The sequence below is a fragment of the Aythya marila genome (assembly GCF_965140915.1).
Source record: "Aythya marila genome assembly, chromosome: 4".
NCBI lineage: Eukaryota > Metazoa > Chordata > Aves > Anseriformes > Anatidae > Aythya > Aythya marila.
Window position 1 is genome coordinate 31,779,019 of NC_139045.1, and position 23,193 is coordinate 31,802,211.

The window sequence follows — 23,193 nt, forward strand, 5'->3', positions numbered from 1 at the left end:
ACAGCTGTTTTGCAGCTGCATTGCTTTATGGCATCTATTTTTTCTCAGTTTGGAGGCATGACTTACTCTTAAGGGTCTGCATCTAGCAAAACAACTGAGCCTCTATGGGAAGCAGTAAGCCATGATTCCCGGTCAGGTGGAGGATAGCTTCAATAGTTGTACAAAACAACTTGTATTTTACTGTCTGTATGTGCATACTGATGCTATGGTCAGTCTTCAGGAGGTTACAGCTTTTAAAGAAAAAGCTTTCAGTTTTCAAACAGCTGTCTAATAATGGACCAGGTAGAAAAACAAAGTCACTACCCTTATCTAGCTGATAGTAAGGCCACAGAAGTTTTACCGTGAGAATCCGAGGCCCCTACTCATCAAGTTATTCATACACATAACATAAATTGGAAAGTTAGTCTCGTGGTTGAGGTGCTAAAACTGGGGCTTATGATGCTTCAGCTCACTTCCTTTCCCTGCCACAATTTCTATGCAAACCTGAGAAAGCCAGAGTGACATGATTTCCACCCCTGAGCTCCCTAATCAATAGCTGGAACAAGTTAGGCACCTCAGAAAGGGCCAGTCCTTGGAAAGCAATGTGGGTTTTAAGTAAGCATTAAAAGAATAAAACTACTGCATAAATGGGGAATGCACAGATATTTGAGACAGGCAGAATTTTAAGCACGCAAGCAGTTTCTCAGCGTTTCCCCCTTCATAAACTGATGAGCACCCTAAGCCATCTGTAGGTTGATATTTCTTTTTCCTGTTAAGAGCTTCAGTTGCAGTGACATCGATAACTGTCTCGATCAGTTCTTGATCCTCTGGCAATTGCTCCTCAGACCCTGCAGGATTTTTAAGACTGGGAGGTTCAAACCCACATACTTCTGACAGGTCTGTTAAACACAGAAGAATGAAGCCTTGATACAATTTACAGAAACAGCTTTAGGAAGGGATATAAAAACAGCCTGGTATATGACAGTTTTATGGTTAGTGGAGTTTCACAGTGGCATAAAATTCTAGCAGAGAAGTTGTGAAACAGACTCTTCAGCTGCACTTCACAAAGTTAGGAACCAGGGTGAAATGTTAATCATTTTAGGTTCATGTCACTAACTCTGCCTTTACAGGGGCACACACACTCCTAACCCTGAGCACATACAGTACAAGCACGTGCAATATGACTTCACTTTGATGTGCTCTTTAATTTCTCTTCTAGACCAGCTTTGCTGTGTCATTCAACCATTTTATGTTCATGCTAGCATCTCAGACAAATGACTTTAGAGCTTCTCATCTGCTTCTTTCCTTCCAGTTTTGCCTTATTGATTTTAGCAGGCATCTAGAATAAGGAGCAGAATACCAAAGTGACTGCAGTCACGCAGACAGTCCGTGTCATGGTCTTCCATGAGACTGGCACCACGTCAGTGCCACAACACGCCTGCAGTCTAAATGTGCATGCAGTGATGAGCAGCCAGGAAGGTCTCTGGCTGCCCATGGGAGTCTAAGCAGGATACACCAGCATCCTACAAAAACACCAGCAGCCTGTGCTTGCCTGTCCTATTACTTGTCTAACTTACTCTTCAGCAACTGAAGCTTCATTCCCAACCACTAGCTCACAGGAGCAGTCAGAACTAAAGAGTGACATAACTCTTACAGGGGAAAATAAAAATAAAAAACTATACTTTTAAGTGCAGTTAATCTAATTTAGGAATGCTCCAGTACAACCACAAGTGTTGCAAAGCTTCAGTAAGACTTGTGATGGTTTTTCTGTTTTTGCAGTGAGTTTTAAAATAAACAAAGCTGAACATCTGCAACAGAAACACATTGGGACTTGAGCTTTAAGTGTAGAGCTGTGTGACAGCAGTGAGGCCTCCTTCAGTAAAAGAGGAAGTGAAGCAGAGCCTCTTGCAGTAAAAAATAGTGGCACCAGAAGCTGAAGTTAATTTTGGACTGAATTTTGGCAGTTCTGCTTCACGCTCTGTTGTGAAACTAATATATTCTCACGTCTACTACCTTACCCATCTATCTATGAATTTACTTTGTAAGAGAATGCTGCTGATCGTGTCTCTGCCAGTAGACAGTTCATTGAATTTACACCACTTAAGTTACCCAAAGAGTGTTTTTCACCTAAGCAACTTGCAGGCTAATGTATTCAGTTATAGCTGCCCTCATGCTTTATATCTGGATATTTGTGCGTCATTTTTGAACACATCATCGATCTCATTGCGTTAGTTTGCTTTCTCTAAAAGCATGTCAGTCAGCAGTGTTAAAATTATGGATTTTTACCAGTGCTGTAACTGTTAAAATCTTCTTATCTACTGTATTTTGAAGACTAACCAAATAGAACAAACATTAAGATACAAAGTCGAGGTAGGTGCAAAAATAAATAGTACACACTGTTACATGAAAATATAGTTACTGATAATGAAACCATCTAACTTAGGAGGGGAAGCTGTAAAGGTGGTCACATTTAGTATTTAAACAACTTGGTTAATGCAGACAGGAAATTGTCCATTTGACATTAAAATAAACAACAATAACAAAAATCTACTGCCTCGCTAAGTACAGGCAGGTCTAGATTTCTGCAGCACAGTTCCTCCAGGTGGCAGTTATTATGCTTACGTTCATGTGCATATCATTTTTGTTTGATTTGGTGGGAAACATTTAAATTAGTCAAAATTTGAAAAACAACCACATGCTTGCTAAAGAGAAAACAGCCCTCGACTTTTGCTTGCTTATGAGCTTCTCTTACTTGCCATCCAGCTTTTGGCCACTCAGTTTATGCTTGTATAGTTCACACACGGGTTATGCACAGCATAACCAAACATTTTCCTGTGTTTGTAACAACATGCTTGCATCTTTAGGAGCAAAAAAGAAGGGAAATTGGACAAAAAGACATAGAACATGTTATTTTTGATTGGGGGTGTTGTTGGTGGTAAAATAAGACTCCTTTTCTCTGAGCAAAAAAGTGCTTTCATTTTGATTTGCTGCCCAAGGACATCAACAAAACAAGCAGCCAGCCTTCCATTCCACATCAAGGCTTGAAAAGCAACAACAGCTAGCAGACCTTTCTGACAAATTCTTTGAGTTACGGATGGGTGCTTGGTCCCTGCTCCAGATACCCATGCTGTTCACAGACGTAGAGCTCGGACAGAATTGCACAGTCTTGGTAGTAGTAGAAATAAAGCAAGGGATTGCAGTGATTGACTCCCTCCCTCCCCTTCAAAGTGCTTTGAAAACGTGAAAAAAAAGAAAAGTTTGGTTTCTTTTTAAAGGAAAAAGGAAATGAAGGCCAAGGGGAGCATAAAAACAGCCCTAAAAGGAAAGGGCATTCATTAGCTTGCTCAAAAAGAACAAAAAAAAAAATAAAAAGCAGCAACTACTTACTAGATGCAAGAGAAACAGCAACAGCCTGTAGCTTCCAAAAGAGCCTTATCCAGGCTTATCGAGAATGTAAAATGTCTCCTGATGAAAAAAGGCATGCTGGGGAAGGCTCCTATTTCAAAGAGGCAAGAGCAAAAAGTTGCAGCAAAGCAACCAAGGCTCAGCTGTGGATAATTTTGGCAAGAGGGAAGAGATTGCCCCTCACCAGATGGCTAGGTATAAAGTAACATGGGTGTAATCCTAGCAGAAAGCAGGGGGAGGGAAATAAGCAAGAGGTTTTGCTAGTAAGACTTGGCCTGGAATAAAATGTTTGTGGACCACTCTGACAACTGTGCCCCCCCCCCCTTTTTTTTTCCTTCTAAAGGATAGGTGACATTTTGGGGTTAACTTCCCTAAGATGGGGAAGCAAGTTAAATCATCATTCCTCTATTATTTTTCAGAATTTCATCATTGTTGTTTGAGATTTTTGAAAATAACTATGGAGCCTGCAGTCTGATAATTCACATTGTAAAAACACGATTTTCAATAATTTGCATCTGTGCTGAGATAACACTCTCATTTCCCCATTTCGCTCACAAATTTTGCGTTCCTATAATACGCTGAGGTGGAGGCAATTATGTGCTTGCAGCTGTATTATGTGCTCTGGGACAAGGGGTGGCAACCACAAATGCTACTCAGAGAATTACGATCCTTGGAAAACCATTCCTACCCTATCCTAGCCTCTCCTATCCATTTTGCTCAGCATAAGGGCAGGAGTCTAACATATCAAATGGGAAAGGAAGGAAAAGGCTTATTAGTGTTCTGACTCCGTCTTTTCCCAAAGGAAAATTCTGACTATCAGGTACTCAGCTGATTCTTATAATGCAATTTGCATGCTGTTGGAAGCTGTCCATTGATTAAAATTAAATAAATGTGATATATGCGAACAAAATTGTTCTCCCCTGGCATAACAGAAATCTTAAAATATCTGAGGTAGAAAGGCAGATTTGTCATGGTCTCAGAACAGTTTCAAACACAAAAAAAGACATACTTCTGGTCCTGTAGGTGATTGCCCATTTTACTGATTATACATCTTCTATCGTGTGGCGATCATGTCGTGAGAGCTTACTTGGAACACAGTTCCTAAAAGAAGCAGCTTACTTCTGACAGCATTGCTTTCTATGCCTAAGCAACGAGGCTAAACTTGAAAACAAGGTTGTGCGATTTGCTTGATATGGAAGTCTCTGCCAATTTCTAGTGTGCTATCAAGTATAAGCATATTAATTTAAACCTAAGGAAAACCCAAGCATCTGATTTATTACTTCTCTCATGCATATGTTTTTGGGTATTTGAATATGTCTACATCAAAAGAAACTAGATTTTTAGAAAGCCAGTTAGCTTGTGTTGCCAAGTTAACGAGTTCTGGTGAGGTCAGTCTGTCACAATAAATCTAATTATTACACAGTTATTTTCTTTATGCATGCAGTTTTCCCCATGTGCTATAGGATGGGAAGGACAGTAGGGTAGTGCTCTTCTGCTGAGTTTGCTTGTGATACGCTTCCTTCCTTGGTTAAGGCGGGGGTATGTTGCGAGGGAGGCAGAGTACAGATGGACATTTTGCAGTTGGTGCTTGTGTGACCTGCTTAATCTGCATAATTAGAAAATGGGAAAGTTGTCTATGACGCTGATGCTGACTTCACTTCTAGGTCTTTTTGAGCTCATTTAAAGTACGGTAATGAGAAAAACATTTTACCTTTGGGCAGCAATCTGATTTGTCAGGAAATTCCTCTTGCTATGATGGGTGGATGAGGAAAATTTGGAATAATATGATCCAGATGTTAAAGCTTCCATTTAGCAGCAATGCATATGTATTATTTTATGGAATTGTCCAGATGGTGACCTTCAAGTATTAACAATAAATCAATACTTGGGGTTTTCATCTGTAGGACTAGATCCACATCTTTGTCCTCATCTACATGACAAAATATTGCTGCATTTCAAGTGAAGGATAACAGTATTAAAATTAACAATATGAAAGATAAAATTCAATAAGAAATTTTGAAACAGTTACGAATTGCAAATAATACATACCAAGTGATCTGCTTTTAGCGTCACCTGAGGTTGTGACACCATCTTTACATTAACGAGGGCTCCTTTTTGGAGCTAACGCTGTAATAATGCTCTGTTATAGATTTGTATTAGAAAGTAGCTGATTTACAGAAGATGCATGTCCATTCTGTTTTGGCTCTGCCACTGAAATTCGGACTCCACTGCCAGCCTGCAGGGAAAAGAACCCACACCACAGTCTGAAAGCACACCAGAGAGGGATTGTGCTAGACAGTGGCAAGGCAGGTGGGCAACAGGGAGCCTTTGGTGGCCTTGGTGCAGGCCAGGAGAGCTCAGGTCAGCTGTAGGAACTGCTGGCCTGTGGCAGGCCGGGAGGGCTGCGTGACACAGAAAGAGTTCAGACACTTTTCTGGACACGAGCAGCAGAATATGGTCCTGTAACACCAGTGCTGCAGGGTCAAGAAATGAGGGCCTGCAGTCATCTTCTGCAGGTGTTTCTGTTCATTTATTTAAGTTTACATTGCGGAATACCAGTCTGCTCAATAGTTGCATGGTTTATGGGTTGGGGGAGGATTTTGTTGGGGGGAGTTACTCATTTTCCATAGGAGAAAAAAAAAAAAAAAAAAGAATCTGGCAAAATTCTTTTAGGTTTCAGAAGGAGAAACACACGTTCCTTCAGCATGCTACTTTTCAGGTTAAGAAATGAGATTTATCTTCCACAGAAATAACATAGAAATCATGATCTAGATAGATCATGCTTTTTGTTTGCTTTAAAAAAAATCCCACTGCCCCACACCAAATGACATTTAAAACTATCACCCCGCAGATATTTTATTTTTATTTAAAATGCAGGAGCTAATGCTACAAACACATTCTTGTTTTATCTTTCTCATCATCAAGCTTGGGCAAAAGTCATGGGGAAAACTGACATTACGGGGCTTTTAGCTATTTAGGAGGTTTCAAATCCTGCTTATGAAAAATAATTAGAATATTTCCTCATGACAGGCAATTTGAGCAAATATACTTTATTAAGTTTGATATCAAATAGATTTAAAAAAAAAATAAAAAAATCAGTAGTGTGGTCATGTAGCTGAGCTGCATCCCAAATTAATGCAGCTGAGCATGCCTTTCTCTGACAGCGCATAGGAGCATCTTCCAGGCTCAGAGGCCAAACTGTCTGCACTGATTTTAGAAGTTGCTCCCAAAGCTTTAGCCCTGCAGTCACCACCATGTGTAACTTGAGTTAGAAAATAAACTTTAATGGTTGTTTCAGTAGCGTTGGTTGTGTCCAAAAGACACTTTGGCTTTTGAGGGCAGAATGTGTGGGTCTGGCAAGTTGTATCTCAGTGTTATAATCGTTTGCTAGACTGGGATTACTAATTATTTATGGGGTGCAAGACAGACTAGCATTGTTGTTCTAGAGCCAAAGGCCCTATTGTGTCGGATGCTGTACAAATCACATTTTCGTGTAAATTTTGCCATTTGGCAATCTTTTAGTCAAACCTAATCATGCAAAACGGAGCTGTAGGATGTCAGTACTTTGAAATGACTGTCTCAGTTTTGCCCACAGCCTGTCACACCGCTGCAGATGGGGGTTGTTCCTCGGGTTTTGCTGGTGGAGATTTCTGCCCACGTGGGGAGTTCTCAGTTCTTACCAGTTACATCATTTTCAGAGCAACCCACAGGCCTCTGTCAGGAAAAACTCCATGGCCTGTTCTTTTTTGGTGGTTTGTCTTTGTGTAGGTTTTTGTGCTCTTTTTTTTTTTTTTTTTTTTTTTGGGGGGGGGGGGGGTATTTGTATTTATTTATTTATATAATTTTCTCTCAGTTTTGTTAGTTGAAGAAAACCTGTAGATGGAGATGATCAAATTAGAATTCCCCTGCACCAAGTCTTCACAGATAACAAATGGGGCCATTAGCAGTTGAATTTGAAGGCTTCTTACAACTGGAGCATGAATAAGTTCTCCTAACCTAGTGCTTATCAAATAGGCCGTGCACATGAATATATATTAAAGAAGAGTTCAAATTAAATCCATCCCATCATGTTTTTTTCATTCTGCAGTCTTTTACCAACAGCAGTCATCTCAGGTCTTATTGAGCCTGGAGAGGAATGCACATCAAATAGTCTGAATTTATTTCTTAAAACCTCATCTGACTCCCTAAAGAAAGATCTATTCTTCCTTCTCCAGTCTTCTGGAGTTGTATCTAGTTTTTCTATCTCTACTATTTTTCACCTGTTCTGGCTTATGTCTTCCTCCTTCACAGCTCCTGGCTGTTTTAATTACATTATCAATCTGTTCACCATTACCATTTCTTGTGAAAACTGAAGCAAAACAAATTGTTTCTGTTTTTTGTTTGTTTGCATGCTTGCTTTTTAGTTTGTTTTTTTCTTTCCCCCTGAACTTTTTTCTGTATTACACATTTTTATCCACATTTAGGTAAGGGAAAAATATAGAAGTTTAAAACTTCAATGGATTTACACAAACACTTCAGTATGAGTCACATATTCAATATAACACTTGGCATTTTGTGCCACTCTGCTACACACACAAAGTCTTAGTAAACCATATTTCCTTTCTCTTATCCATAGGTTGCTCTACACAGGGTTCATCCTAATCTATAAACTGAGTTATGCAATCAGAGTTGTGGGCTATTCAGCCATGATGTTTACCATGTTTGGATTTAATTTATTCTTTGGGTCAGCATCTTCAGGTAAAATTGGGATTGGCATCTGTTATGAATTCCTCTTGGATAGATTTTTATTTTATTATTTATTTTTTTTTTAGTGCAATGGCTCCAAACTGGTCTTCTCACCACCTATCTCAATATATTAAATTCTTTTTTACATTGTATGGCAGCAGGTTGTCTTACTCCTTGAATTTTATTGTCACTTAATTGGTCTGAGGTTTGATATTTAGTCAGTTTACAATTTGTGTCTGTGGTGCGAAGAGAGGAGGGGAAAAACCTGAAAGTTCATACAGCCATTGCGTTCACTGACTGAATACCTTAATTTAACTGCTGAGTAAATCCTCAGTCCTTCATTTACGTACCTGAAAAAGATGAGACATAAAAAGAAAACATACAGGATACAAATAGTTCAGCACACTCATATCAGAAACACATTATAGTTCTTTCTGATAATTGTGCTTTCCCGTCCTCCCAGGCAATAACGTTGCCAGGGGGGTCTCCTCTTTTTATTTTGACTATTTCCCAAGACAATACTTTATGTACAGATGGTTCTAGACCCAACCTCTTGATCCAGCAAAAATTTTTGTCTGGGTAGAATTTGATATTTGTGTGTGTGTGTTTGTCAAGGCTTTCTGCCTGCCTTGCAGCAGCCCTGTCAGAGCTACCGTGCGGGGCTCTGTTTGAGGTGCTGCCTGACCAGAAATTCCAGGCATTCCTCAAGAGCACGGAGATGGACTACACAATGCATCTGCTCAAAGACCCACACTTCTTGGAAGTATTGGAGATACTTTCTGCACGTACATAAATCAGCTGTTCTTTTAAGTGCCAGATTTATTGCCCATACGTTGTACAGTTGATTCACCCAAAAGCACATAGCTCTGTTGGAGCGTTTTCCCAGCAGAGAAGTAACAGCCTTGTCTTACCAATGCTGCAGGCTTTGTTCCACTGAGGTAATTTGTGTAACCACCTAGCTTCCCCCACCTATTTTAAATTCCCCCACATATTTTAAAAATGCAACTGCAACATTTGCCAGGTCTGTTTTAAAGGTTCTTACCTTGTGTCCTACTACAGCAGGAAAGACAAGCCTTTTTTAATGTTCATTGAGAAGATCTGCTTTTATGAGTAACCCTGTTTTAGACTGCCAGGACACATAAAATCTCAGATAAATGGGAATAGATGAGAGCATTTTTGCAGACTGTGACTATTATTTGAGGGGAGTGGGCTGGGTGGGGAGGAGGGTCATTAAAAACATCCTTCTACAATTTAGCAAAGATTTTATTCAGGAGGTCATTGTCGTTTTCAGCTGAAGAAACTTAGCATTTCTTTGAATGGCATCCTACACTATATTGAGATTTGGCTGGTCTTGTTGCTTCTGCAAAACAATTAAATATACTTAATTGTTGTGTGTGATAAGACTCTCAGCAAACTTGCTTTCTAAGAAAATGTTTTGGTTTGACCTTCCTGTAGCAACGTCTAGTATTTGTGGCTTTAAAAGTGGTCTTTACCTTCACCTACTTTCAACATTGCTTATCAAGCATTCAAGCATACTGATGCTTCAAGTATGAGGGTGTTTGTTGCTGAAATAAAATAAAATAAAACAAAATAAAATAAAAATACCTGCAGTTTGAGGAAAGTAGGAGGAATCTCTTATGCACCTGGGCTCATGAGAAAAAGGTCTACCAAATACTCTTGCAATAAACTAATCTCACTTTCCCTTAAGGGGAGCAGCTTTTGTGCCACAGACAAACTGTTGAACTCCCTTGTTGATCTTATCATTAGAAGATTAGACTTCATGAAGTAGCAGCCAGTGAAATATGCCAGTATCTGATCTGGGATTTCGAACAGGCTGGTCCCTATGTACAAGAGACTACAAAATTTCCTTAATGGCCATGGGAAGACAAGCTTCTTCCCCAAAGTCTGTGAAAGACACGTTCTTTCCTTTTTATAGTTTCTTCTTGCATAGTTTTTCTCATATAGTTCTTACAGTCTATTTTCCCTTTCTAAATAAGGAGACCATCTTAACACAGTACTCTTATGCTCTTATGTCTCAATTTCTTGAAATCAAGCAGATTTTGTTGTTGTTTAGCTTTTTTTTTTTTTTTTTCTCTCTGTAAACCTGATCTTGGCATTTTTCCAACATTAGTGGCATACCAACCAGAAATGTGTCCAACAACATCTGTGGGGTATGCAGGCAGAAAATATTTGCAGCTATAAATGAAGAAAGAATCACTGAAGATACCTACTATATCCTTTCCGTGTAATTTTGGAACTATTGTTTTCTCCTCTTTTGTGCTACATTAAAATTAGCAATAACAGTAATAAAAAACAAGGGAAAGAAAAAAGAAAAAAAAAAAAAAGGAAAAAGCACATTCAGAAACAGCACAGCACAGGAGTAAAAATAGGTTCTTTGAAATATATTTTGGTTCTGTGACACAAATTGAGTTCCTGCAGCTTTCTGATAGACAAACCCATGCAAGAATTGCCATAACCCTACAGTTTTATGCCAAAATCTGCCTTCCAGGTACTTTGTGCACAGGCTGTTTGGTTGTACCTGGCAGTACATTTGACCACCCCAGACATGCTGGCCCATCAGCCAGGTCTGCTAACTCAGGATCCCATATACTGCAGCCGATTTCCTGTGCCTGTGCCTGGGCTGTGTTTGAAGAGTTCCTGTAAAGCAGCTGTGGAGCCCTTCTCCAAAGATGGCACATCCATAGGCGACAGCCTGGCTGAAGAGCCCATGTCTGATACTCAGGGGTACCAAACAGCTCAGCAATTTGTATTCCAGAAACTGAAGAGGAAGGTACCGCATACGTGCTGGAACGCTGTTACTAATCACCCCCTTCTGCAGTTCATAAGCATCTTGGCTTCTTCTGTGCTGGAAAATATGAATACTGGTCTGGATGTTCAGGCCATTGGCTTCAACTTTAAAATATTTCTAAGTATTCTAAATATTTTAAGTCATTTGAAACTGCTGGGTTATAAAACAAGGCAGTATCCATAATCAGTCATTAAAATTATCTGTGGATGGTTTGACTAGGTTTGCAGATGAATATACTGAGTCTTGTTTACATCTGAAAGATTTGTTAACAATACACCTGATACCAGGTTTCATGAATCCTGCATCCGTGGTTGGTGTACTGCTGGCAAGAAAGAGGCTTCCCCATACCGCAGTGAGAAAGTTGATTTGAAGAGGATGTTAAGTAACCCATATCCTTTCCCTCACAAGTGTGCTTTTCATTTGGATTTTCTAAACTGTACCCTGATTACTTGCTAATTCTTGTTTTGATCTGCAGTGGAGGGATGAGATGCCCACATTAAATAAATGGAAATACAATTATTATTAAGGAGCAATTATATTTAGGGAAGATGATAGTTCTGTTTGGCTTTATCTTATCTGAGACTCCAAGCAAGTTAAAAAAAGAAAAGTGCATATATATTTTCCTCCTTGGTTTTAAGACATTCGGAAATCATTTATATAATGAGAGGAACATTTTAAAGAATGTAAATCATAGTTTTAGAAAGACCATGCAGTGGTATTTGCTCTTTAAAGTAGTAACAAGATTGATATAATCCACTTTCAGAACAAGTGATCTTTTTGTTTTCCCTCCTCTTAGTAGTTAGTAAACTTCCTTTTTTCTCTAGCAAATGAAATAACAATTAGAGATCTGCTGTTGCATCAGTAGAAACCTGCCTGAGTTGAAGCAAAGTTTGGCTTACTTCTTCGAAGCCTATTTTAAATATGTGTGAGGAGGAAATTCAAATTTAGCCTTACCCCTAAAAAATACATATATAAAGTTTAAAAAAAAAATACATGAAGCAAACTAGAAGAGTTAATGTAAACTCAAAAAAAAGAATAATTTTGCTTTGATTCTGGCCTAGAAAAGCACCAAGATTTATCTATTGATAAATTTAATCCCCAGTTTTCTTAACAAGTTAGGTGGGAATGCACACCTGTATTGTATGGGCAACTTTTGGACTCGCTCTGCTACCTGATGGCTTGGTAACCAGTAGTTGTAGGTAAAATCAAGACATTAATTACTCTCTGGGTCTAGAACAGGACTAAGATTATTAGTAAGAACACACACTATTGAATATTTACCTGTGTACAGAAATATGCATAGTATGTTCTTAGTTTTAAAAGACTAGAGAGAGTAGTTGGTTGAACTCTGATGTGTTATGCACACTTATTACAAAATAGTGCCTCTTTTTCATTAAACAGCATGCTATTAAAGCATTGTTTATTTCCTCATAGAATTAAAAGAAGTGAGAAGATTATGCTAGAAAAAATAATTACTTATGTATATCCCTAAAAAAAAAAAAAAAAAAAAAAAAAAAAAAAAAAAAAAGGAAAACAGTGTCAATATTTAAAGCCTGTTTCATTATTAAATATATTGGTAATGGCTTCTAGTTGAAATTCTGACTACAGAAAGTAGTGTAGCAGACAAGGAGAATTTTAGGTCTGATAATGGCTTTGTATACAGCAGATTCTGAAACATGGCACCCAAACAGTTTCATCACTCAGTTAATGTAAGGTAATATAAGATTACCATTAGTTTTTTTCATATTTTTTCCCCAACCTCTTTCAAGAACTGCTGTGTCATAATTCCTACATCTTCCAGTGGCCATCTGTAGAAAGCTCCAACAGCAGCAATGTTTACGGTGTGCATGGTAGCCAGATAGACCTTCCTAACATCTGAGATTTTGGCAAATATTTTGTGCTGCAGAGTTAGCTGGGGATACATGGTGGCAGGGGAGACGCTCCAATTGCTCGTGCTGTGAAGGCAGCAAAGGATGCAGATGATTTTTCTATTTTGCCTTTTTATGCCCACAATTGTTCAAGTTTTCAGTTAGTCAGTTACAAACTGGCTTAACTTCTAAAAATTGAGCCGCCCCACACACACCTTTTTAAATTAATGTGTGTTCAGACATAGTACAGGTGCCATTGACCTTACTGACAAAGTGTTTTCCTCGCTCGATTTCTGAACTGCTGCAGATAATACATCACAAGTAACTTCCTCCTACTTACTCTCCAACAGAGAGGAGCTGTTTTATTTGGAAGGGATTAAGTCCTGTTTGACTTACTGTCATCATGCTCAAAAGGCCCAACTTCCAATAACCAGATTCTCAAACACAGGAGGAGGGAGTTATAATATCTAATCACCTATTACATCTGTTGTTTTTGCCTTTTTAAAATAAATAAATAAACAAACAAACAAACAAACAAACAAGCAAACAGATCAGAGTGGATGCATGTCTTCCTGCTTTAGCAGCTGAATGTTTGACTTCTAAAATACCCTGATCACACCATAAGGAATTGAAACACAGTTTGTTTATGCAATAATAGCCAGTTCTGCTTAGGGGTCTGAGAGGGTAGTCTTAGGAGCTAATTTCCCCAACCTTGCTAATGTAGCTTTTGAACTCAGATTAAATATGGTCAGTATTTTAAGAATCTTCACACTGTCATTAGAAGTGACAAATGCAGGTTATCTTTACTTACATCTTGATATATATGAGAATAAAGCAGAGATTGTACGAAGCCGTCTAAGTGAAGGTAAGTTTTAGATGCTAAAAATAGGAAATGATACAACTGAAAAAAAAAAAAAAAAAAAACACCTTAGGTAAATGAAAGAATGAAAGTGAGAGTAAATATTAAGTATATAGAAGGCAGGTGGCTTTTTGCTTAGATGAACTAGCAAGGTTAGTAATTTTTGTAACGCTTTAAGCCTGTGTTCATATATGCAAAAATGGATGTAAATAAATCTTTCTTTTTGTGTTACACTGATAGAGTTGCCTAATTGTGGATGAAATGGAGGAATGTTTGTCCTCAGTCTTCTGTCTGGCTAGAAATGGACAAGAGGACTTCTGCTCTCACTGAAATACTGTCTGCACAGAGAACCTCCTATAAGTAACACAAAAGGTAACTAGCTATGAGATGAGAGTTTTGGAGTTTAAAGTCAGATGCAAATACTCAGGTGGCTGAACACAGATTTTGTACACTTAGGATGCCAGAGACTAAAACACAACAATAAAAACATAACATGGACATGATCTATAAGGTCTTCCGATGCTTAAAGGGAGCCTAAAAGAAAGATGGAAGAGACTCTTTACCAGGGTTTATAGTGATAGTGAATGGCTTAAAACTAAAAAAGGGTAGATTTAGATTAGACATTAGGAAAGAATTCTTTACTATGAGGCTAGTGAGGCTACTTTACAGAGAGAACACAAATGTGGGAAATGCCCTTTTCATGCTGATGCCAAGGCTGTTGATTAGAGAGAAGCGTATGGTCTTGAATTCAAAGACTATATATATATTAGTGTTTCCCACACTCTAAGTGAGCACTCAGAGAGCTACATTTAAGCAAGTGAGAAGGGTGTTTGGACCCTACTCTAATGCACCTGTTCCCATGCATGGTACAAAGAAACTATACTGAAAACATCCACAAGTGCCTATCGCCACAAAAATTGTCTGCCATAGAACATGTCCATTACAGCAGCCAGCACTGCAGTGTGACGGTGCATTTTTAGATTAAAGTTTATAGCCACGATTCTTAGAAGATTTGGACATTTAACGTACAGTGATTGTGAAATACTGTTGATAATATGTCATCTTAACTAGGAGAGCTAGGATGAAACTTACATTCAATAAATGCAGTAATAAACTACTCCATAAACGAACCTTTATTGCACTTGATTAGAAGTAGTTTATACAAAAAATACGGAAATACCTTTGTCTAGGCAGGCTCTTTCATACAGCTATTCAAAGATAAAAGTATATAAACTACATAGCCATGTATCTAAATAACTTTTCATCATTAAATATTTAAATGAAACTGCTTTTTTTAATAATGCTGGTTAAAACACGTAGAAAAATCATGACTACAATGACAAAAATAAAACAATTTCACAGCAAGTAAAAGAAATTCCAGTAGCTCAAACCTTTGTTATACAGACACGGGTAGATGATGGACAAAGAGGCAAGGGAAATGAATCCAGCAGATATTTGCTACATACTCAGCCTTAAATGTCTCTGACTAGGATTTCAGAGCTACTTTCAAGTTTTCCCAAAACATCTCCTGCTGCTCTTCTTCACGAGGCCACTCCAGGTAGGTCTTTGTGTTCATTATCTTCCGCAGTTTGCAGAACCTCTTGGGAATAGCTTGGCTCTGGATGGGCTCCAGGAGGATGAGAATGGCCGCATCGTTGTTCTCGTCAAACAGACGGAAGTGCGAGAAGTCCAGCTCGTACTTGCACCACTCGCTCTGCACAAAGTGCTCCGACAGCACGAAGAGCGTTTTGTGGCTCTTCTCGATGGAGTCGATGATGTTATCCACAATCCACTTCCCGGGCACAAAGTCCCGCTTATGGAGGCACAGCCGAAAGGGGGGACATGCCTGCTCCAGCTCCTGCACCATGACGTTTTCCACCCAGTTGGAGTCATTCTCGCTGTAGGAGACAAAAGCATCGTAGCAGATGTCCTTGGGGGGGGCTCTCTTGGGCTTCCGCTTGGCTCGGAGCCATGCCCACGTCATTCTCATGTACCAGACTGCGTGGTACTTGTACCCAATGGCCACCAGGATGAGGATGGCCAGGAAAACCACAGCGCAGATCAAGGACACCACCAGGGACCGGTGACACTCCATCAGTGAGAGATGAACGGCTCCAACCTGAGCCCCTCTCACTGCCAGGGGAGAGTCACAGATGTAGCCTTCTGGCCACCCCACAAGCATCTGTCCTATCCCTGCCTGGTGCTGAATGAAGGAGAGGAATTCACAGGAGCAGATAAAGTTATTGGCGCTGGCATCCAGCAGCTCCATTTTCTTGAAGGACTCCAACTCTTCCTTGGAGAAGCTGTTGAGCTTGTTTCCTCTGATTGACAGGGCCACCAAGTTAGGAATGCTTGTCGCGTCAGGCAAGGCCTTCAGCTGGTTTTTTGCAAGGTACAGCTCTTTGAGAAATGGCAGATGCAGATTAAACTCCTTCAGGTTGTTTGCACTGATGTCCAACACTTCGAGAGTTGAGGGAATGCAAGCCGTTAATTTGGGAATTTGAGTCCTAGAGAGATTCAAATATTTCAAATTTGCTGGCCACTCACACACATCTGGAATCTCACCAAAATTGTTTTGGCTAATGTCTAAAAGAATTAAGTTTCTTAGATGAGACAAGCTTTTAGCTGTCATTTTAAAGTCACTCAGTGAATTCTGACTTAAATTTAAAGTTTGTAGTAAAGGCCAACCACCCGGACAGGCTGAATGTTCCAAACTCTGATCTCCAAGCAAATTTGCACTAAGGTCAAGATATTCTAATGACAGAAGTTGTTTTGAAAGACTGCATGGTACCAAAAAGACCTTGGTATTTTCAACTGTGATTTTGGTAAAGAGAGACAGTAGATCTAGTACAGCCTGAAGATCCGTAAACAAATAAAATTCCTCTATAGATAATTTCTCAATTGTCAGAACTCTCAGAGACTGCGATTGGTTTGCTTGAATTTCTAAATCCCATCGTCCAGTGCCCAAGAGTCTACAGTCTTTCATCTCCACCTCAACTAATCTTGGCATCTTTTCTAAAATAGTGACAATCCCAGGCACAGTAGCATCTGTGAGTAAGACCTGTTTAAAAGAAATTTTCTTTGCAAAAGACAAAGATAAAACGCTCAAAAGTTGTATTTCTTCAGCTATATTGAATGCTATTTCTCTAATTTCTAACCAAATAGCAGAGTGCAGAAGATCACGAACAATTGCTGAGAACAGATCTACCCTTCTTATGCTTATGATCATGTGATTTATCTTCTTAATTGACTTCAGACTTCCAGGCTCATACACACTGAGATTGCTGCCCTCGATCCACAACTGGTCGAGAAGCGTAATGCCATCAAAGTTTCCTTGCCTTATTGTGGAGAACTGCGGGTTGCCCAGGTGGAGAGAGCTCAAGTTTCTCAGGCTAGAAAAGGGAGAACTTTCCCCCAGGTCGCTATAGCAATTGCCGTGAATGTGGAGGTGCTGGAGCGAAACAAGGTGATCAAACCACCCTGGGGACAAGTGAGCCAGGCGGTTATTTGACAAGTCCAAGAGCTCCAGCTTCCCCAGGGAGACAAATGAGTCCTCGTCTATGGAGCTGATTTTGTTGGACTGCAGCAGCAGGGTCCTCAGGTTCACAGCCTGCTGCAGATCATGCGCTCGGATGTGCTTTATCCTGTTGCGGGCCAAGTCTAACAGCGTGATTTTGTCCGTGAGCCCCGAGGGAATGAAGTCCAAGCCCATGGAAGAGCAGTTGCAAGACTGAGTGGCATCGCATGAAGGACAGGCCTGCTTCAGGGCTTGTTCCTCAGAGAGCCTGACAGCCAAGACCACATACGTGGCCCACACTTGCCAGGTATGTGTCAACATTTTTTTGCCTAAAATATGAAATAGAGAAAGTACAAGATGATTACTTAGTTCTGAAGTAGCTACGTTTTGGATAATAGCTATAATATAACCCTTACTGTTCCTTTTAAAGACACTATATCAGTTTTTAATGCATTTCAGAGATTACATAGCTTAGTCAAAAATGGGACTCTATATACATATCCCACAATCATTTGCTAAAGGCTAAGTATATTGAATTCTTTTTTTCTTCTCCTAAGGGTTCTAGTTTTGGAATTAGGACTATCAAGTTAATTAATAGTTGTACATATTTTTGAAAGATTTAGTTAAATATCTGAATAATCACAACATTCTTACTAATATGATCCTTTGCCTGTTTAGAAAATAGTCCCCATATATCCCACCCCACCAGCACCCCAAATCCTGTCTTAAGTAGTTTTCCCCTGGAGCTGTGAATATTACTTTGTATATTCATTTTTTACTATGAAGTCTTGCATATGTGATTCAAATCCTGGTCACATTAAGAAGAGCCAGTGTCTTGTGGGAAACAGAATCAGAGTATCCTGAGTTGGAAGGGACCCAGAGGGATCACCAAGTCCAGCTCCTGGCTCCACACAGGACCATCCAAAAATCAGACCCTGTGTCTGAGAGCGTTGTCCAAATGCTTTGAACTCCAGCAGGCCATGACCACTGCCCTGGGGAGCCTGTCTCAGTGCCCGACCACCTCTGGGTGCAGCACCTTTCCCTAACCCCCAGCCTGACCCTCCCCTGTCCCAGCTCCATGCCGTTCCCTCAGGTCCTGTCGTTGTCCCCAGAGAGCAGAGCTCAGCGCCTGCCCCTCCGCTCCCCTCCTGAGGGAGCTGCAGGCCGCCTCCCCTCAGCCTGCTCTGCTTGGGGCTGAGCAAACCAAGGGACCTCAGCTGCTCTTCATATATCTTCTGCTCTAGTTCCTTTGCCAGATTTGTAGCCCTCCTTTGGAGGCTCTTTGATAGTTTTATGTCCTTCTTATATTGTGGCTCTTACATTGTGGCATCCAAAACTGCACACAGTGCTCAAGGTAAAGCCACACCAGCACAGAGCAGAGCGAGACAAATCATTTCCCTTGCCCAGCTAGCCATATGGTGCCTGATGCACCCAGGGTATAGTGGTCTGCCCTTTTGGCTGCCAGGGCATGCTGCTGACTCATATTCAACTTTCCATCAACCAGAACTCCCAGATCCCTTTCCACAGGGCTGCCTCTCCTCCCCCAGTCTGCACATACAGCCAGGGTTGCCCTGTCCCAAGTGCAGAATCCAGCACTTGCTCTTGTTACACTTCATGTGGTTTGTGATTGCCCAGCCCTCTAGTCTGTCAAGATCTCTCTGCAAGGCCTCTCTACCCTTGAGAGAGTCCATGGCTCCTACAAATTTACTATCATCTGCAAACTTCATTTCAAGTCCTGCTTCCAGTATGTGATTCAAATCCTGGTCACATCAAGAGTTAGCGTCTTGTCAGAAATAGTAACTTTCACATTTAATATTCATACCAGCATGTGTCTAATCTGACTTCTGGCAATAAGGAGAAGCTGATTTAATATGTTTCTGTCTCTTTCTTCTACCATAGGCTATTCTGGGTGTACCTGTGCTAGGAGTTGGGAGCTACATATTTGCCTAGATGTCTTTGTAGGCCATCATTACCATGCTGTGATCAGTCTGACCTTGACACTGAAACTTAAACTGGGAAAACTGACCACTGTAAACAACTGACTCTTAGTTCTTCCTTTTTACTGCTACATCTTCCTCCTCTGCTAGGGGCTTTTTCTGCTTTAGGTCTGTGTGGCAGATCTGGCTGGTCAGGCCTAGATGGAAGGAAGATCCAGCGGCTCTTGGAGCTTCTTGCAGCCAGATCACTTGGCTGGGCTAGATCAATTTTTTCTCCACCCTCATAGCCTGTTCCTCATCTTCTAAACCAAAATGATTCAAAAAAATCCACACAGTTGTAAATTCTGTCTCACTTCTCTTTTCCCTCACATTCACGCCTTTTATAATACTGATTTGAAATGACTTTTTGTGTTACAGAGCTTGCCATAAAATCTAGCCTGGCTTCCCTTCCAACAGAGACGTTAGATCTTCTCTCCCTTTGAGGAGTTGGAAAAACGATTCTTAAAGCCTGGGAGGGCTGTTTTCCTTTCAAAACACTTATTACATATTGAGTTATAAATCTTTTTTGTTTATGCTTTCTTGGCAAGGATCAAAGAGCACTTTTAAAGCATGAGACAACATTCCTCAGTGTGTCCCAAACCCCTGGGATGTAGGTATTTTACCAAGGGTGAAAAAAATGAACTAACTCCAAAAATGACCAGAGAACATGTTCCCAAAGGTCATCATGAGGTCTACATCAGGTTAACTGGGTTAGATGTACTCACTGAGGAGAATTTTCTCCTTCAGTCATCCCACTGAGACTCTGTGCAGAAGATCTACTTCAGTTTGAATTCATACTCTCGTTTGTTTTAGAATAGCTGACCCACAATAGGAAGATTTAGGCAGACAAGTCCTACCATTTCTAGTTGCATTATTTTTAGCCAGAGTTGCTTAAAATCTTTCAAAAGGGGCAGAATTTAAGCATATGGGAAGAGGAGAAAAGGATCTGGATATTTTTTTTCAGTCCTTCCATCTTTTCCCACCTAAAAGACTACAAGCATTTTGACCTCTTCTGCTATTTCCTTTAATCTCTCTCTTTCTCTGATGTGGAGCTTTGGGTCCTGAAGGACACATTCATCTCCCCGGACTTCAGATGCCCTCAGCTGAGGTGGTCTTTCACTCTGTCCTCCAAAGTCAATCAAGATAAATAACAACTTTTAGGGGCAATTCACGTCATGTCTCTTAGACACCCACATTAAGATCTGATGCCTCCAAGAGAAATTACACCACCAGCTTAAAATGGTTTAGGTATCTAGATATTTAAGCAGGTGAATCCCACCCAAAGAGTTACGATCTGTAGTCACAGTCACCTGCTATCCAGCTGAGGTTCTTTTACAGGGCTTCTTTGGTCACACGAGGCTGCCTGGATAACACAGTGCTGTAAGCCATAGGAGAAAAGCTGTGGTTAAGATTGGTTTCACAAGCAACACAATGAAGTGGAATTTCTAAAATGAATAGCAAGCCCAAGTTGCCATCAAACCTCCCACAGTTAGAAAACAAGCAAACAAACAGAAACCACCAGGCAACACAGTCCATCAAAATCTATCTATAGGTAGGTTATTTACAGATGGAAAACTGGCAGAGCAGAAAGTAACTGGGCAGGTACTAACTACATTGGAAACACCAGCTGAGCCCAACAACTCTCCTCCTTACCAGCAGGAACTGAAGTAATGACCCCAGTTTGGTGGTACAGGAAGAGATTTTTCTTTGTTGTCACTTCCCTGAGCATCTGTTTAAGGTTGTTTTGCTCGTTTGTCACATGGGACAGATCCCTGGGGAAATTCCATTCCTACTCTCATTCATTTTCAGACATTCTTTTCCCCTTCCCATTCCTGTCTAATAATGCAGTTTCCTGACTTCCAGGGTCCTTTCAGGCCTCTCCACATCTGCTCATGAATACAGCCCCACTCCATATCATCACCCTATCAAATAATCACTTGTTCCCCATTGCACTGGACAGAAAAAAAAAAAAAAATTGCCACATAGAAACTGAAACACAGCTAATATGCGGAAACTTGCACAGATATGGTTGTACTGTAAGGCACAGTGATGAACTAAATTTTCCAAGTGTTTCTGGTTTATGGACAAAGGATCCAAGCCATTAGATGTGCTCAGGGTTATCTTTCCTGGTCCAGGCCAGTAGAAGTATATGCACATATTCTTAAAGAAAACAAGTATCAACAGAGCAACTGTGTTAAACACTGATAAAGGTGAATTTAACTGCATGCCAACAGCATGCAAATTGTTTCTGATTTGGGAAAGAGTACCAAGCTAAAAGAGAGCTACTAACATCTAGCAGAGCTGCAGTCTGAGGGGCCACTGGTTTGTGAAAGGATCAATCCACAAGTAGACTGGGGAAGTTGTTACTTCCCACTTGGTTGTGTGTGGATTGCTTACGTCCTGGGTATTGCCCACCAGCATTTCCTTAAAAGTATATATGCGTATATACATACATGCATGTACTCACACATGGCTGTGCAACAGGGTGGAGTGACATAAGTAGCTAGCTGATCACACAGCCCCAAGACCAGTGCTTACTGAGCTCCTTCCTGGTTGTATTCCTAAAACAAAAGCAGCCCATATTCACACCTAGCCTTCCCCGAGCAGGTGGTAGTGACGTACAAATGGTGCAAAACAATGAATAGGACAAAACACACACAGGGCACCCTCCCAAGAGGAAACTGAGACGAAATGACACAGCCTGACCCAACTTGTCTTTTTTTTCATGTGCTGCTTTCTTCTGTCGCCCTTTCCTGAAGGACGTTGCTCCCATCGGCATGTCCCAGCTCTCCCAGGGAGCCTTCCCTCTCACTGCCTGCCATGCAGCCCCACCAGCTGCCTGTGATTGCTCCTGACAGGAGTCAGAAATCCTCCCCCCGTCCTGCTCTCCCACAGGAACCAGCCCACGCCCAGCAGCCCCAAGCATCCCAAATCTCCCATGCAGAGAAGGATGACATGGTGGCAGAGATTAGATAGCCCGAGTGCTCCATCCCCACTTCTCACTATGGCATTGCAGCCTCACTCCCTCCCTGCGTCTCCAGCCTCCACCCGCCTGCAGACTTACCTCCATGTAGAAAACATTCCCTGGTGCTCCAGCTCTGGTGCCTGCGTGCCGGTTAACTTATTTCATGTTTCATCTCTCTCTTGGTGATCACTCTTCACTCAGCTACCTCTCGTGCTGCTGTCTCCTTCCCACTTCACTTCTCAACTTGGGCTATTCAAGCAGGGGAATTCCCACCTAGAAGATCTGATTGGCATAAGATCAGTAACGCCGTCGGTCTTCTTTAAATGTCTGAGCCCATAAAATTCTGTGTCTATGGTGAGAGCATACCACATAAAAGTCAAGGCTTTTCTTACCTCTGCCTGACCTTCTCTGAAACATTTCCCTCCTTACCTCTAGGCATGCAGCCTCCTAACCAATCTTATCTGTGCTCAGTGTTTGCTGTCAGATGATCCACCCATCACTTACCTGGAACTCAGATTTGATTAGCCCTTGAGCTATTCTGATCCAAGAGGGTGACCAGAAAAGTTCCATTGTAGACTTCGGACTAACTCTAGAGATGTCATTATAACAGGAAAGTAGAACCGAAAGTGGAGTTTGCATGCTAACCCCCAGAAGCTGCAATCTTGTGTATCTATGCGTACACACGCACACAGAAGTGTTAATATGTACATATTAACATACACATACACAAATATATATATATGTGTGTGTGTATGCATATGCCTGCAGAGACACACGTATAAGCAAATTTCCTCATTTTTCAGCCACTTACTTGGACTCTCAGTACATACATCAAGACTTGCATTTCACCACAAAATAATTGCATGTATGAAGTTTAATCAAGATTCATCTATGCTCTTCTGTGCTTACACTCCAGCAACACAAGAAAAGTGGAGCATGGAAATGCTGAGTTATCCAAACCACATATAAATTTATCCCTCCAGAGACAATTCAGCTTTCCACAAGCAGCTCTAAACACAAGAAACCCACAATAAATCCAACTGCAGGTACTCAGGGTGAGACTAGCTATCAAAACATAAACATCTATATC

The 23,193-nt window shown here is 40.7% G+C and overlaps 1 protein-coding gene across 3 annotated transcripts; it reads right to left on the reverse strand.

Moving 5' to 3' along the window:
• Positions 1-14,787: 14,787 nt before the first annotated feature.
• Positions 14,788-22,721, reverse strand: LOC309877584 (toll-like receptor 2 type-2). Of its 3 annotated transcripts, none has more exons than XM_082759056.1 (5): positions 22,608-22,721; positions 22,203-22,385; positions 21,606-21,699; positions 20,449-20,516; positions 14,788-17,491 (listed from the first exon to the last, which is right to left on the reverse strand). In XM_082759056.1, the coding sequence occupies exon 5, from the start codon at positions 17,481-17,483 to the stop codon at positions 15,132-15,134; it is 2,352 nt and encodes a 783-aa protein (XP_082615182.1). In that variant the 5' UTR covers positions 17,484-17,491; positions 20,449-20,516; positions 21,606-21,699; positions 22,203-22,385; positions 22,608-22,721; the 3' UTR covers positions 14,788-15,131. The 3 variants fall into 3 exon arrangements, with proteins under 3 accessions (XP_082615182.1, XP_082615184.1, XP_082615183.1); XM_082759058.1 differs by having other exon boundaries at positions 21,592-21,699; XM_082759057.1 differs by lacking the exon at positions 21,606-21,699.
• Positions 22,722-23,193: the final 472 nt, after the last annotated feature.